Source organism: Colius striatus, chromosome 1 (assembly GCF_028858725.1).
Source record: "Colius striatus isolate bColStr4 chromosome 1, bColStr4.1.hap1, whole genome shotgun sequence".
In the NCBI taxonomy this organism is placed as follows: Eukaryota; Metazoa; Chordata; class Aves; order Coliiformes; family Coliidae; genus Colius; species Colius striatus.
Genome location: NC_084759.1, coordinates 121,286,595 through 121,302,252, shown reverse-complemented (window position 1 = coordinate 121,302,252; position 15,658 = coordinate 121,286,595). Strand labels below are relative to the sequence as shown.

Below are 15,658 nucleotides of genomic sequence, written 5' to 3'. Positions count from 1 at the left end.
TCTGGCTTTCTCTGGTTTCAGGACAACTTTTTCCTTTATTATAGTATTAAATATTGTATAAAATCTCAAACATGTAATTATTTTACCCAAATCAGAAAATATATTTATACAAGTGCAACTGGTTTCAACCCTTTTTCAAGGCAGAGCTCGCTGCCAGAATGGCTTTTGCATCCCAGTTCCTACTTGGGTATGAAGGACAGAGCACTCCAGCTATAGAACTGAGGTTCCAGAAAACTTGGGTCACTTACCGTCACCAAGATGTTGATCCCCAAGGGCTGGGAGATGGCTCTGGCCCCAGAGTTAGCTTCACAGTAAGCCACAGCCTGTTTGTTAGTTACCATACCCCCTTCCAGAGGCCTTTTCTTCTAAAGCTTAACCACTTACAAGAAAATGGTGAACTGCATAAAAGACAAAAGGATTAGTGTGGGGTGGTGCAGACTCCACTCCTCACAGGAGGTTGGGGCTGAATGCCCATACGCATGCTGCCATGCTGAGCCCAAACCCTGTGCTTGTTTGCAGTCTCTTAAGAAAATGGAGGAACATAGCCAATGTCCACAGTGATGTTAGTATAAAGAGGATGCTTGGTCCTGGAAAGGAGCTTGAACTCTAAGGAATTCATTCCATCATCTTTCCATGTTTTTTGAGTGTTGTGGCGAGAAGTAGGCCTGGAGGAAGGAGAATAGCTGCAGTTAGAGAGCTAGAAAAAAGGTTGCAGCTGAAGCTGCAGAATAAAGAGTCTTCCAGAGACGACAAGGACTCAGCAGATGAAAGCTGCTAACAGAAAAGCCCCAAGAGGATTCTCACATAATACAGACAGGAGACAGAAGGCATTTTTATAAGAATCAATAAATTACAGTAAGTTCCCACAGCTTATTCTAACAAAGGAAGACAACTGACAGCGAGACCTCAGTGAGGTGGCAGCTACATTCTGCAAAAAGCCAAGAAACTGGCAGGAGCTCAGAGAGGCCTGAGGGTGCAGCAGAGAGGCTTGCAGCAACAGTGCGCATGGGCTGCTGGAGGCAGGGTTGTTATGGAAACCTGAGTTTTGAGATGATCGAGAGACATCTACACTGCCACCAGGAGAAGCCTCTACCACCCTCCTCTAGCTCTTTTATGCAAAGCTGGGTCTTTGCTAAGGTCTCTCATAGCACTGTGCTCATGTCTTCAGACTCAAATCCTACTTTCCACCATTGTAACAGCACAGTAGAAATCCACACAGATTGAAGAGCAAGTTTTTACCCTTGGGAAGTTGCAACAAAGTGCCTCTTCAAACCGAACCCTCCCTTATTTACAGGATAGATGGCTTTTTTTGAGTTTTATCCCCTAAATAATTTGATGCTTAAGTCTGGTATATGTTAGCTTCCTAGCTAGCACATGTCCTTAACAGTAGGAAACTAAGAAACCCTTCAAAACAGAGACAGCTGCAGAGTAATTCAGTTCAAACTGACTGGGAGTCTTCTTTAAATAGCCCATGTGAAAGCAGAAAAACAAGCACTAGCATTAGACATCTTGACTGCTTGTTCTGAGGATGATCCTAACACTCAACCTGCCCCAAGGCAACGAGTAGTCTCCTACCTGTCCCCCCTCCCCAAACAGTTACCTTCTCCAAGGCTCTCGTGTCTGTCTCTCTTCATTGTAGTCCATCACTTTGTAGCGTCCAAGTTGAGGTGATGTCCGGACTATTTTCATTCCCGCCAACTGAATCCTTTAAAAAACAAATAGAATGTTTCCTTATGCAGAAAAAATGCCATTTCTAGGCAAGCTCAAAGTCAGTGGTGATTTTCAGTGTTAATGCAATCAAAGCAAAATGCATAAACTGAAGGGAGTGAGTTTAACACCACAGTGCCACATTCTCTTCTCCAGCACCAGGCTCTAGCACCAGGCTGGTGCTAGAAAGCTCCCAGTTGCTGCATGCTTCAGCGGGGTACAAAGAGGATTACAGCAAGCAGGGAATGAACAACGGCATGCAGAGCATTGGAGAGCAACTCCCACGAGCCTGACAACTGAGCTTAATTTTCATTTCTTTGTAAGAGCAGAGCTTTTACTGCCTCAAGAGGTCCATCACCTGAGCTTACAAAACACCTCGACTCCAAGCCTGGAGTTTCTGAAAGGAGGCCAGTCCTGAGTTTCAGATCCACATTAGGCCTCTCTGTGTTCTGTGAGAAGTGCCATTCTTTCAGATGGCCTGATTAGCGGTCTGGCTTCATAAAGATTAGCGATCAGTACAGGCGCCAGACAAACAAGGGTGAGCTGCTCAGCTGCATGGCACTTAAGGAAAAATGGAACCAGAGGCTCAGGACTCCAGACTCCTAAACCCAGTATTTTGTGTGACTTTCAAGCCACCCCTTGCTGATGGCATCTCTAAGTAAGTCCCTTTAACAGGACAAGGGTGAGCAAACCTCCGTTATCACAGGGCAGCGTGTGCCCAGAAAATTGCTGCGAATGCAGGAAGGAATGTTTGCTCAATTAGGGTTATCTACCTGGCATGTTTGCAACCTTTCATGGCCTTCTATTGAGTTTTGGTATGGCAAAAAGCTGCACTGAAACAGGAGCATTGCAAAGCTAAAAGAGGCTACAGCACCTGAAAATACTTCTTAGTCTAGAGCCATCAAAGGATTCTGACCCTTCACTGACAGCGTAACATGCTATTATTCCAGACTGAGTTTCAGACAAGGTTTCTTGTCTTCTAAACATAAGTTTATGGCATATTCCATCAAGATAAGGTAAGAACACTAAATGAGCTTTGCTGTTAGTTTTTGCATTGCTAGGTTAAACTAAAACCACCATGAAACACAGTTAATACAGTCATTTACTGTTCAGAAGAACTCAACAGACTTTCCTGTAGTTGTCAATTTTTACATAGAAGCGGTTCCAATTAGTGTTTTCTTCTAATAAAAGCTAGATCCTGCTGTTTGCTAGGACTAATACCATTAATACTCTGCAGTCTGCAAACTCTGCTTTAATAAGCAGTAAGCCAGGAAAAAAACCCAACCTTTGAAGTGTCAAAAAGTCCTGTGTACTGCCCAGTTTCAGATACTAGTTAATTTTGTTGCCATGTGGTAAGAAGTGCTTGAGCACCTCCTAAATTTTAACTCTCAAATCTCAAAGACAGCCAGCTCGTTCCTAGCGTCTGCAGGTTGAGACTCCAGTATGTCAGTAAATCATTAACAGGCACTGTCCATGGCCTCCGTGTGCCTATGGGCCGTAACATTGCTAATCACTATTATAAGTTTTCAGAGAAACAACACACGATTTAGATCCCTTCAAGAAAGGGCAATTTTGGGACCTACATTGAGATTTCTGTAAGGAAGTGGACTCCTGGCACGACACTACCCCTGGTACTGAAAGCCACGAGGTACCTAAGCTGTGCTAAGAACAGCCAAATAGACCCAGCATTGTAGGGTCTGATGTAACGATCTATTTTCCTGGCATTCCATTCCTTTAGTAAATGCTGAATCTCCAAACAGTCACATACCCTTTTTAGTTAGCTTTCTCTGAAAAGAAATGGAGGAATTCTATGGTAGAAAATCTGACTTTTAATTCCCAGAAGAATACTGCTTTGTAAAAACTCCTACCATCCTCAAACAGAACATTCCACCGAGTCTCTGTAACTTGTCACACCGTGCCAGACCAAAAAAAACCACACAAGGCCTTGATTGTCAGTTTTACAAACTGTCCATTAGCTCGGTTCAGTGCAGGATGATTAAGGCACTCAGGGCGACTGCAAAGCTTCATAAAGAAGCTACAGCCATTTTTCAGATTTTGCACTTGAAGAATGCACATTAGGCAGAGTACCTGCAACTAAACTCCTTGTATTCATTTCTGTAGCAAGCCGCTGCCATGGCAACTACAGTACAGGGTAAAACCCATCAGCTCTTGCTGTTACTGATTCAAAATAGCACACAGGCTTCTCCATCACCCAGCACCCAGGAAGTTACAATTCCTTGTGTTCTTTAACTCCAGGTATTGGTGATACAGGTGCAACCTGGATGCACTTCACATAACTTAAATTCCCAACTGTCTGAGAACTACTTAGTACCTTCCTAGTTTTCTTATTCATCAAGCTTGCAGATTCCTTCCTTCCCTTGGGGCTGTTCAAGTCAACAGGGCCACTTGTCAACAACTGGTGCTTATAACCCCTTGGACACACTCCAGAGTGACTGAAGGTATAAGGATGTGAAGTAACATTCTGCCCTCCAGAGTCCGAGCAAAGCTTTGTCCTCCCAGCACACAGGGATTGAGTTCTCAGATTATGGGCATCCCTTGACAGTCACCACTCCCAATGACAACAGCACTTTGGATCATAATGTTACTGCAAGCATCTTGGTTCCTCTCTTAGGGTAATGCTACACGTTTCAATACCCGTCTTAGTTCTATTTTAAGCCTGTTCTGTGCATCAGTACCTTGTAGCAATGTCATCATCTTCACCACCACTGCCCCAGTATGTGTTTGGAAACCCATTCATCTTCATGTAATGTTCTGGAGTCAGAGCAGATACACCCCCAAAAAAGGACTTATATGGCAAACTAAAAGAGAAAGGGGAAAAAAAATAAAAGCATCAATATTGAAGGCTAATACCAGTCCTCCACAAACAACAATGTGATCCAAGTCACACATGTACTGATCGCATGCAATGCCACAACTCCAAATAGCAAAACCACTGTCAATCCGATCCTATTCCATCCTCCCCTGTCATTCCACCCCCTTCTTCCCTTCCCACCAGCAGACCAAACAAAAGCAGCTTTTGAAATTCACATCTTGGGTCAGTTTCCTGCATCTTACCCACACATCTTCCACTGGATCCAATAATTCCGCCCCCCCCCCCCCCCCCCCTTCTATTTTGGAAGACAAGGCAAACAGAAACCTGCTCATCATTTGCCAAGCTGAGCTAACAGTGGAAGGGGAACTGCAGGCAAGGAACTGTTCAAGATTGCATGCTTGAGTCAAGAATACCCTTTGCTGGGGAAGTCACTACTGCAAAGCTAACAGAAAACCTCTTAAAGGTTTCACTGTCCCTGTTCATACCTTCTGTGCAGAAAGTGAGCCAATTAGAATACACAGACCCCAAAGCAAATGGAGGCACTTACGTGTACTGAAATTTATCCAAGGCACTCGCCATGTGCTTGGGGTAGTATTCATCGCAAACATAGAGATTATAATCGTTCTCAGGCACGAGGTTGATATCATGCAGGAGCAGGCAATCCCAGTCCTCGTCCTTCAGGGCCTCCCGGACACCAACGTTAAGCAGCTTTGCTCGGTTAAATGTACCATTCCCCACCTGGAAAAGAAACTCTACAGGTCTGCAGCAAAGCAACAGAGGCCATGACTCAATTCAAATCTGTTAGGAAGGAAGCCTCATTCAACTGAATGCCACCAGGATGAATAAATACTGGCTGCATGTTTTGTGCCCCGGACTCTGAAAATGTCAGACCCATTCTCTTCACAGTGTTCTCAACAATTTTAAACTTCGCTGCGACAGGAGCTATTTACTTTGAGCACCTGAGGAAAGATGACTTAAGAGATCAGAAAGTCGGTCCTCAGATGTATGTATGCATATCAACACTTCTGCCCTGTGGCTGCTTATTAAAGCTGAAAAATGGGGAAAAAGGGAAAGCGATTTTGATCAAACAAAAAAGCTTGTTCCCCCTCCTCATCAACCGTGTCAGTTAACAATGGTGCAGTTAATGACCAGCAGAGACTGCCCCATAGCAGGGCCAAGCCAGATGGTTACCACTGAATGACAACTTTCTCCCTCTAGAAACAAACAAACAAAAAAGCAGAACCAATCAATAGCAGAATGATGATCTTGACAACGTGGTGTGATACTTCCATCATCAGCAGCCATGGAGATGGGACAGTGTACAACTCAACTACAACAACCCACACACAAAACACTACTTCCATGTTAGAAGCTTCACATTTCACGTTCAGAACCTAAGCCTTAACTGGGAAGCTCAGCTACACCAGCAGACACATTTGATACATCAAATGTCAAGATTTACATCAAGATTTACCTGCTGAATCAAATAGATGCTGTAAGCGAGCTGCTGCCGCTGCAAGAAAGGATGAATGTAGTAGAGGAGATGGCGCAGGTACTTCTCCTGGTTCCTGTAGGCTACAAGGATGGCTGATTTGTAGCGGGCCAAGCAGTGGGGTGGCCTGTAGTGGCCCCCAGGCTGAACAAAAGGGTTTTTCTTGATGATCCTTCTTTCACTTGGGAGCACCTTGAAAGTGATCGTTAACGGACCAACTGTAAGGAGAGAGAGAAAAGAAAAATATGATAAGTGATGCCTCAGCCTTTGTACAAACCTCTCATACATACATGTGCTATTTAAGACACCAGCCCTCCCACAGAGCAGTTAGTAAGGCCAAGCAGATGCGCCCACACGATGAATTAAACAGCGAGGGGTGCCAGGCTCAGCACAAGGCTGCCAGGCAGTCTGCCAGAGGCATCTCAAGCCCCAGCACTGCCAGCAAGCCTCCGTGGGCTCCTGCACAGCCTGCTCTTCCCTGCTACAAAAGCAAACCTTCTGTATTATGTGGCCGAGATGGGATCCTTGAATGAATGTTTTTGCTGTAAGAACAGTGTTGAAAATGAATTGAGATGAAAATCATAGAATTGCAACAGTTGGAAAAGATCTTTAAGATCATCATGTCCAAACGCTAGCCTCACACTGCCAGGCCCATCACTGAACTGAACAGAATCAGAGAATCACAGAATGGTCGGGGTTGGAAGGGACCTCTGGAGATCATCTAGTCCAACCTCCCTGCAGAAGCAGGTCCACCTAGATCAGGTCACACAGGAACATATCCAGGCAGGTTTGGAAACCTCCAGAAAAGGAGACTCCACACCCTCCCTGGGCTGCCTGTGCCAGGGCTCCCTTGCCCTCACAGGAATGAAGTTTTTCTTTAAGTGGAACTTAGACTATGTCTCTCAGCACCTCATCTATGTGTCTTTTGAATACCTCCAGGGATGGTGACTCCCTGAGTAGCTCATTCCAATACGTAATAATTACATACATTGTGACAAGCAGGCAGCTCTTCAAAATTTTTGGAGAAGCAGATGACAGAACTGTGGGGGAAGAAGAGAGATGTAGTATCTTCAGGAGCAGGTGCAGGGTAGGAAAAGAAACTACAAATGATAGTTCCTCTACCCAGCACCTTGATTTTTAAATACAAAACTTCAACAATTTTTACCTAATAATAATAATAATTAAAAAAATCTGCATTTTCATATAAATCCTTCCATTCTTCAGATGGAAAAGGCTTGGCTGTCACAAGTAAGAAAAAATCAATATAAAGTGTTAATCATCATTTTAACATAAGTCTCATATTGTTACAATATGAATAAACCAATTCTGCAAGTATTTATTTAAATGTCTGTCCATCTAGGTAGTGAGAAAAGGCTGAAAAACTAGCAGAAGAGTTATACACAAATCAGTGTGTTCTAATGGTTTCCCAAACACTGTCTGTTTCTAAGAAAATAAAGCACAAATGCAGAACAAGATCAAAATCTATTACTTGATTGTGATTTAGGTGAAAGTTTCTTCCTAGCTCATTTAAAAGCTGACTATTTCAAATTACAATTTTAAGTAGGGCCAACAATTCTTTGCTACCCAAAGACAAAATATTTTTTGTACTGGAAGTCTGGGAGGCCAAGTTTTTGGTGTTCTTGTTTTGTTTTTTAAATAGATCTGAGCAAGATTCTCCTTCCAGGCTTAGAGTAAATACTGCTGTCTTGATACAAGTTTTCAGTGTCTTGTAGATCAGAGTCCCTCATAAATCACTGAAATTATCCCCTCTCGAAACTTCTGGTAAGGAAGCCTGAGAGAGAAAGGACAAATGTGTAGGCCTGGTGTTTAGCAGCTTTCATTTGAGCAGAGAAAGGTACACGTGTCAGGTTTAATGAAGTATTTAAGAAGGTGAGACCAGAAGATGCTTCTTCCAGACCACCTTACATTCAAGTCTGTTACAATTCTAAGGAAAGAAAATGAACCCGAGTTCACCCACATCCTGTTTAACTGACACAGGAAGGCAAAACATCCCACCACTGTTTTTGGGTGTGAGTTTGTTGATTTTGGGTTTTTTTTTTTCTTTGAGTGCTAACAAGGCTTCAGGACTAAGTTTCGCATAAGATTGAAGCTGACCATTCAGAACTGGGGAACATTTTGCTAGTGTGAAGTTGGTACACCTCATGTTTCCGATGGGCAAACCTACCCTCGAGAAGCATGTCCTCCTCTTCCTCAAGGAACACACAAAATGGCATTTCCAGAAGGTTCTTCTGAACAGCCACAGATCCCATACCTTACACTGTCAAAAAAATCTAGCCACTGTGAATCCCACTTCATGCTTTTTGTTGGTTGTTTTAACTTTTGTTTGTTTGTTTTTAAAAGGAAAACCATATTTTTGCTTGTCATCGAGATCTTGCAAGGTTAAGTATCACTTTTCAGCCCTTCCCTAAGTATCTAAAATGCAGGGGGAATTTGATTTTGACTGCATTACCCTCAGCAGGAAGCTCAAGTACATTGCCATGTCTTTGTACCTGAAACAGAAAAGTAGCTCTTCAGAGAATCATGCTGTGGGCCCATGAATCTAGGTCACATTTACTGTTAGATTTTGTGATGTTATTACCCACTTCTACACAGACAGCTTCCCGTTCTACCTTTAAGACCATCCCATTCAGTCAACCTTGCCTTTAACCTGTAATTTATGTTACTTTTTAAATTTATGAACTCCCTGGTTATCAGACCTTTTAACTAAAACACCATTAAGCATTTCTTTGGTGACAACTGGAGCTCAATAAAGAACTGTTATATTCAGATTGGATTTCAACTGCAGATCATTGCTCCAAGGAAAATATAAGAAAGGGAATTAATCCCTTTTCTTCATCCACAAAGGCAGGCTTTTGAGTTGTTGTTTTTTTTTAATGCAATCAGGGCTCTTTGTATTGCAGAGTGAGATTCTGCAGTGATCATCCTTAACTACCAAAATCTCAATTTGGACTCGAGGGTATGAGTTAGATAATGTGCAATAGTTTCACTCCTAGTGGTTCCTTCCATACCCAAGCATATGATCACAAGGGTAATATCTACATTTTCCAGGTTTTTTGTCGTGTTCTCCCAAGCTGCCTGGCTCCACATCTCAAGCAACTCAATCTAGTATATGCCAAGGAAACAGAGAAAAATAAAAAGTAGTCTGCGACTTACACCCCCAAAGTCTCTGGCTACAAGCTAAATTCTGGCTCTCAGGCCTCCTTCCTGCCTAACTCACAAAAGGCTAAATGCACTGTAATCCAATTAAACACCAGACATGAATAGAGCAGTTGCAGGCTGGCTCAAAAAGAAAGAAAATGGTGAAAGCGCTGCTTCGTGAAAGGAGGAAATCCCCATCCTAGATGTGCTAGAAAGCACAGCGCCCTGATTCAGACAAGGTACTGAATCAACACCCCGAAGTGTCCAAGCAATTTCTCTGTGGTCCAGTTCCTCAACTCTTTCTGTGCCTGAATCATCTCACTGAGGGAGTTAATAGGAAACCTGTCAGTTTTAACTCTACACACTTAAAAGTTTCCTCCCTGCCTATCCTGTTAGCCACTGACAGCACACTCCCTGCTTGCTTTACTGCCTAGGCAACACATTGGACTGTCAGGAGGATCTATTGATTTTGACCACACCTATCTCACCTTAAGAAACAATCTAAATGACTTCTAAGCTCCTGCTACACCTTTAGAGTTATAGCAGCTGTAATTGCTGAGTTCAACCAGAGTAAGCAGAACTTACACAAGCTGAACAAACAGAAACAGCTGCACGGATGAACACCTCACTGAGAAAGTGCAGCACCACACACTGCATTAATGAAGTCATATTTGTATGATTCTACAGCAGAACAGACGCCTTAATTTAAGCACCAGTTTCTAATGACAGAATACAAGGCCACCTCAACTGCAGCAGAAATTTAATCTCAGCATTACCACTTTTTTAATATCTGAAACTGGAGAGAAGAAACTCTAGCAGGAAAGCAGCCTTTAGGAAATGCAGCAGGAGCTACTCCTTGCCACAACAGATGGTCACGCTCATGAAAAGGTTACGACAGATGGCAGTAAGAAGGAGTAAGTACTATAAGAAGGGCTTGGAAAAAAAAGTTCCTGCATAGCATAAGCATATTTAAAATAGCAATTACAGGCAGAATTTTCAACTATTGAAGTCCTCGAGGGCCAAACCAACTCATTCAGCACATATCATGCATGAAGTACTTCATATAACCCCGACTCCTCTAGCATCAAGCTTCTTCCTAGCAAGAGATGAACCGAAACAAACACCTCTTGTGTGCAAGGTGAGAAAGTCAGGTTTTGAACCAAAATGCTACTTCATTAAGTTTGAATAAGCACACCTCCAGCATATAAACACTCTGCTCTTTCAAAAACAAAGGGAGAGGAAACAGGCAACCGTTTATTTGTGTAGAAGCTTTAACCTTTAGGGGAACTTGAGTAACTGATTCACAATATTAATGAAGACACTAAATATCTAGTACAATGCTTTTCAAGTTGTCAATCACAAGAGGTTCAATGGACACCACTAAGAGTTGAAAAAGTCAGTCAGCAAGAGTCTGGTTCCTCCAGGGCAGAGATGTTTAGCAATTATACTTTAATTCCTGCTGCACAGCCCTAGAAGAACCAAGATGCTGTAGATTCAAGAGGTCAGGAAAAAGATAGATGAGCAGTAAGCTGATCTTACATTCAAACAGTACTGAAATTATCAACTATATACATAAGCGGAAGAAGTGCTGCACTTCATAAAAGCCCTGATGCAGAAACCATTTAAGCCATTTGGCATTCTTCCAAGTACTTTAACACGCTTTGAGTGGACGCAGTGACTTATTACCAGCTCTGAATTGGAGACTGGAGTCCTCAAGAATTGATTTGAAAACTCATTTAATGGAGTTTATGAAATGAATATTAAAAGGCATCATTCTCTCTGATATAACACTTCCAAGAGAGATTGGTCCCATGAGAGACAATGATAATAACCAATCAAGACATTTATAAAGTATTTCTATACCTATTAATATGTGCCTATGACATACAAAACAAGAACCTTGTGGAGAAGCATGGGTTTCTTGAGGTGGGGGGAAGGGGGGGAAAAACCACCCAGAAGAGGTAGTAATACCAGCAGCAATAATTTACTCCTTATACAAGGAAAGCATGACCAAATAAAAGTTTAAGCGAAGTGTTTATTTTTCTCAAGCTGAATTTTTTTATCAACACTTCAAATCACTTGTGTTTCACAGCAATGATGGTTCATATGCTCAACTCTAATTTCTATGCAGGAAAAGTTCCAGAATTACTTTGCCTTCATTTTTGCTTTTTTTTTTTCCCCCCCTCGCAGTAGACTGTGTTGTTTGTTTCTGTCTATGACTAACATTCTGTTTTCATCTGAGCTCTGAAGTACCGCATGTGGGCCAACCTCCTTCCATTCTCAGCACTCTCAGCGATGGGCAGAAGAAGAGGTCTTCACATTTCACAGCTCTAAGTGCATCAATTACTGTAATTTTACTCTGTGGGTGCCTCCATATACGTCACTACTCTTACTTATCTGATGGTTTGCAGGCAAGTTGCAGAGAACTGCACCTAGCTTTGTATGGTTTTCTTTTTTTGAGACCAAAGCTTTCTCAGTTGAAAATTAACTGTCCTGAAAAGAGTCATTGGAAGCAGAGACAAGAGACAGGCTGTACTGCTGTGCTTTTTCAGATAAAACAATTAAGTCTGAAACACAGAACTGTAGCTTCCCAAAACAACTGATGGGCTGTAGCTCATGAGGAACAGAGACTCCACTAAGACCACTACAACTATCAACTGTACCAAAAAGGCTCTGTACTATTAGTACTTCAATATTTACTTAGTAGAGCTACTTCCAAGGGAAATGCTGAAGCATATACCCAAAAGCTATCATACAGTTTCAGTGTGCGTACTGCATGTATTTAATTTAACTTCAGCAACGGGGGAAGAAGAAAAGCCTCCCAAAAGGACAGGAATCTTATGAAGACTGCAGTAAAAAAAAAGGCTCAAAGTGTCCCAGTAGAGTTCTCTAACCTTAGTAAGCAGCTTGACAAGACAGTAATCACAGCACTGTCCTATGTCACTTCCACCTTTGAACCAAGGCCAGCCATTTGCTCTTATTAATTATGCTCCACGTGCTGTGATCAGCTTTCCTACAGCAGTGGGGCAACGACTAAGTAGTGCTCTGAGACTAACTGTATGCAAGACCCAGATATGCAGAAACCTGTGCAGTACAGAAAACCAGACAAGGGTAACTTACTACACAGGACTCTAACAAGTAGGTGTCTACAAACCAGCTGTAAGTGCATTCTTACAGAACTCACCCATTCTTGGCTGGCCGAGTCAAACTGATGCACTAGTAACCAGAGACGCATCACTTTACTACCAAGAAACTCTCTTTATGGGTTTGACTTTGAATTTGCTTAAACTTTCTGAATTTTCTAGTAGTGCACTAGCTGAATGAATGGTGCTTCTAGGATCAGCTCTAATTTGGTCGTAGTGTAAATACAAATTAATCTGAGACCCGACTTTTGAGTCTAAGGGTGAAGTTTCTAAGTCTAAAGGATGTGTAACAATCACAGGCCAAAATGATCACCATGAAGAGTGAGGTACCAAGCAACATTCTCATATAAGTGATACTTAACACAAACTTAATCAATATTTAGCTACAGGCTTGATACAAGGCTGAGCTAAGAAGCCAGGAGTTACAGTAAGACAGAGGTCAATTAGTCAAATACCATCACTGGCACATTTTATACAGGACTACCAAAAAAAAACCCACCCTCCCCCGCCCCCTCCATGTTACTAACTCGGTATTAACACCACAAGCTGTTTTCACTCTTGTTCTACAATCTCTATGCAAGCAAACCCTTAATCTTGGAAGTTTTTAGATCAGTAAAGCACCTTCTGTTGTATAACCAATCTGCAATCTCTATGGAGCTAAATCCGCAACGCTGGAACATTTTAGGGCAGTAAAACACTTTTCCACGTATAACCAATAAGTTATCACAAGAAAGTTTTGTCAGTGTTAAGCTTCACATCTGTGCATACTCCTTCTAAAGCGGGAGAGTTTGAATACCACACAACTTGTATTTACAAAGCGTTCGTTATTATCAACCACGTAGGAAAGCAGTTATTCCAAACGCTCCAGGCTGGTACCTACCAAATATCGGTGACTGCGCTGAGCAGTAAGGCTTGGTCTCTTCATGAGGAGCCCGGGTAAACAAGCTGAGGTTCGTATACACATCGTGAGTTTTTGAGTAATCCAGAATCTGCCGCGAGTCTAAAAACCCACGAAACACACTCGAAGGTCCGCCTTGGTAGAGAATCAGGATAAATATTGCTTGGAAGACAAACAGAAACAGCAGAAAACAAGGATTTTCAACGCGAGAGAGGGACATAGTTTTTAGCCCATGCTCCGGAACCAGGCCGGTGAGTTTCACTACTACATCCAGGGCTACATCGCTGAAGACATCCTCCTCTTCCAGCTTTCTGAGGCAGCAGCTTGCTCTTCTCGGTTGGCTTCGTCAGGACGTTGGAGGCAAAACACCCCGTCCCGCCACAGGCTCTGCGGGCAGAGTGGCGGAGAGGAAAAGCCGTTTAAGGCCACGCGGCAGGTAGCAACGCGAGCGCAGCTCCCGCCCTCCCACACCCTCACGCCTGCCCCCGTCCCCGCCACGGGACGCGGCTCTGAGGCGGAGGCAACTGCGGGAAGCGCACTCGGGCGGCTCCAGGCGACAGAGCAGCACACGGCCGGCGCGGGACAGGGCCGGCGGCGGGACGGAGGAGCACAGAGCAGGCTCGCCTGTAGCCCGGCGCACGCTCCCGGCAGCCCGTCCTTCCTTCCCGCGCTCCGCCCCAGACCGCCGTGAGGAAGGGAGAGCCCCCCACGCCGCGGCGGGGAAAGCGAGCGAGGGAGAAAGGAGGCGGGCGGCGGCAGCTGCTTCCGCCCGACCGTCACGCAATCGACTCGGCGAGACTACAGCTCCCAGCATGCAAAGCGGGGTGGGGGGCGAACCCCGGCGGCGCGGTGCCGTCGCGCGGCGTGCTGGGAGATGTAGGCCCCGGGTTCCGTCAGCGGGCGCCGCCGGGTAACGGCGCGGCGCGGGGAGGGGGCGGTTGGTGGGCTGGACTGGGGCTTTTCTCCTCTGCCAGCCTACGGCAGCTGTCCCTTCAGCTGGCTTTCAATTGAATGTTGAACTGAGCAGAGAGGGAGGAACCGAAATGAGTGCACTACACCCTGCCTACACTTGAAGGTGATGCATATGGTCTTATAAAGTTTCATTCCTGCTGTAATGTTACAAGCTTAATTTGTGCGTGCTTCAGCTGTCTTAAAACATCCAGGGTACTGGTGTCAACTGTTTTGAGACATCCGGGATGCAAATGTAGATGCAGACTAAGACACAGACTAAAATACCAGAACTTTGTGTTCAAAGACTGCTGACTGTGAAAATAAAAAAACCAAGGTATATAAATAAACTGATAATGCACAGACTCGGGACCGAAATAACATCGAGACGAGGACCACCAGAGGGTCCTGAAGACCCCAAAGACCTTCTTTGTGATTACGAGTGCGTGTCCAAAGGGGATGTACCTAATGTAAATAATTTCTGAGAAAATAATGAATATGCATACACATTCTGATGAAATTAATACATATATATGTAATAGGGTAATATAAATGTTGCCTGATGCAACATACGGTATGCACGCTAAGAGGAACTCTCCCTTCTGCATCCGGCACCTCAATAAATAATGCCCACTTTCTAAAACTCCAACACTGAGTCTGAGAGAGTTTTCCTAGCCCAGCTTTTATGGTATCGAAGGGACTGCAGCAGCATAGCCTCCACAGGAAGGGACTGCCTGTCACGGCCTCACTGCCCATAAAAATCTTGGCTTTCACACCCATCACTTTAGTGGCTGAATTCTTCTTGAGATAGGCCTTATGAGACTTGCATTACGCCTGCTCTCATAACAGGTTCTTAACATGTTGCCCACTTCCCAGTTTGGCAGAAGTCTTACAGATATTACATTGCCACAAGGCTTCAAAGAAAAGTCATCATCTGGGTTTGCATTGAGGAGAGTAGCAGTAGTGCCTGCAAGAGGAGGCAGGTGCCCTTTGCTCAGCCTCCTGTCCTGCTCCCAGCGTGCCTGGCAACAAAACAGGTGAAGAATGTGCTGCCCTTTGCCCGTCAAATGAGATGGCATGGGAAAAAGATGGAGATAGAGAGGAAGGTAGAATTTATTTTGGGAGCTGTGAGTACTCTTGCTTCAGAGCTAGACTAAGATGAAGGTGACATACCTATAGGAAACTTGACTTCAGTCTTTCTGCTGTGCAGAACAACCCGTTATTCAATTTAGGTGGGTTGCTTAAGGCCTGGATGCAAATTGTCATAATTTCACATTTATTTTTAACTTAATTGATTTTAAAAATTAAAAAAAAAAGTATTTAACATTTCTTTTGCTTGGGCAAAGTCTTGCTTTGTTGAAACTCACCTAATTCTGGGGCTGCAAAGATTGCTTTTCTTGCACACTGCTGCGAGTCTTTACTGTTTACGTTCCCTCTCTGCCATTCTCTCCATGACTATGTCAAACCCAGCCTGCTTG

General features: G+C 43.8%; 1 protein-coding gene across 1 annotated transcript; it reads right to left on the bottom strand.

The window, feature by feature from the left end:
- Positions 1-14,005, bottom strand: LOC104554733 (beta-1,4-galactosyltransferase 3). Its single transcript, XM_010197872.2, has 6 exons — positions 13,215-14,005; positions 6,015-6,250; positions 5,088-5,278; positions 4,404-4,526; positions 1,601-1,705; positions 1-665 (listed from the first exon to the last, which is right to left on the bottom strand). The coding sequence occupies exons 1-6, from the start codon at positions 13,450-13,452 to the stop codon at positions 524-526; spliced, it is 1,035 nt and encodes a 344-aa protein (XP_010196174.1). The 5' UTR covers positions 13,453-14,005; the 3' UTR covers positions 1-523.
- Between the last annotated feature and the right edge of the window lie 1,653 nt (positions 14,006-15,658).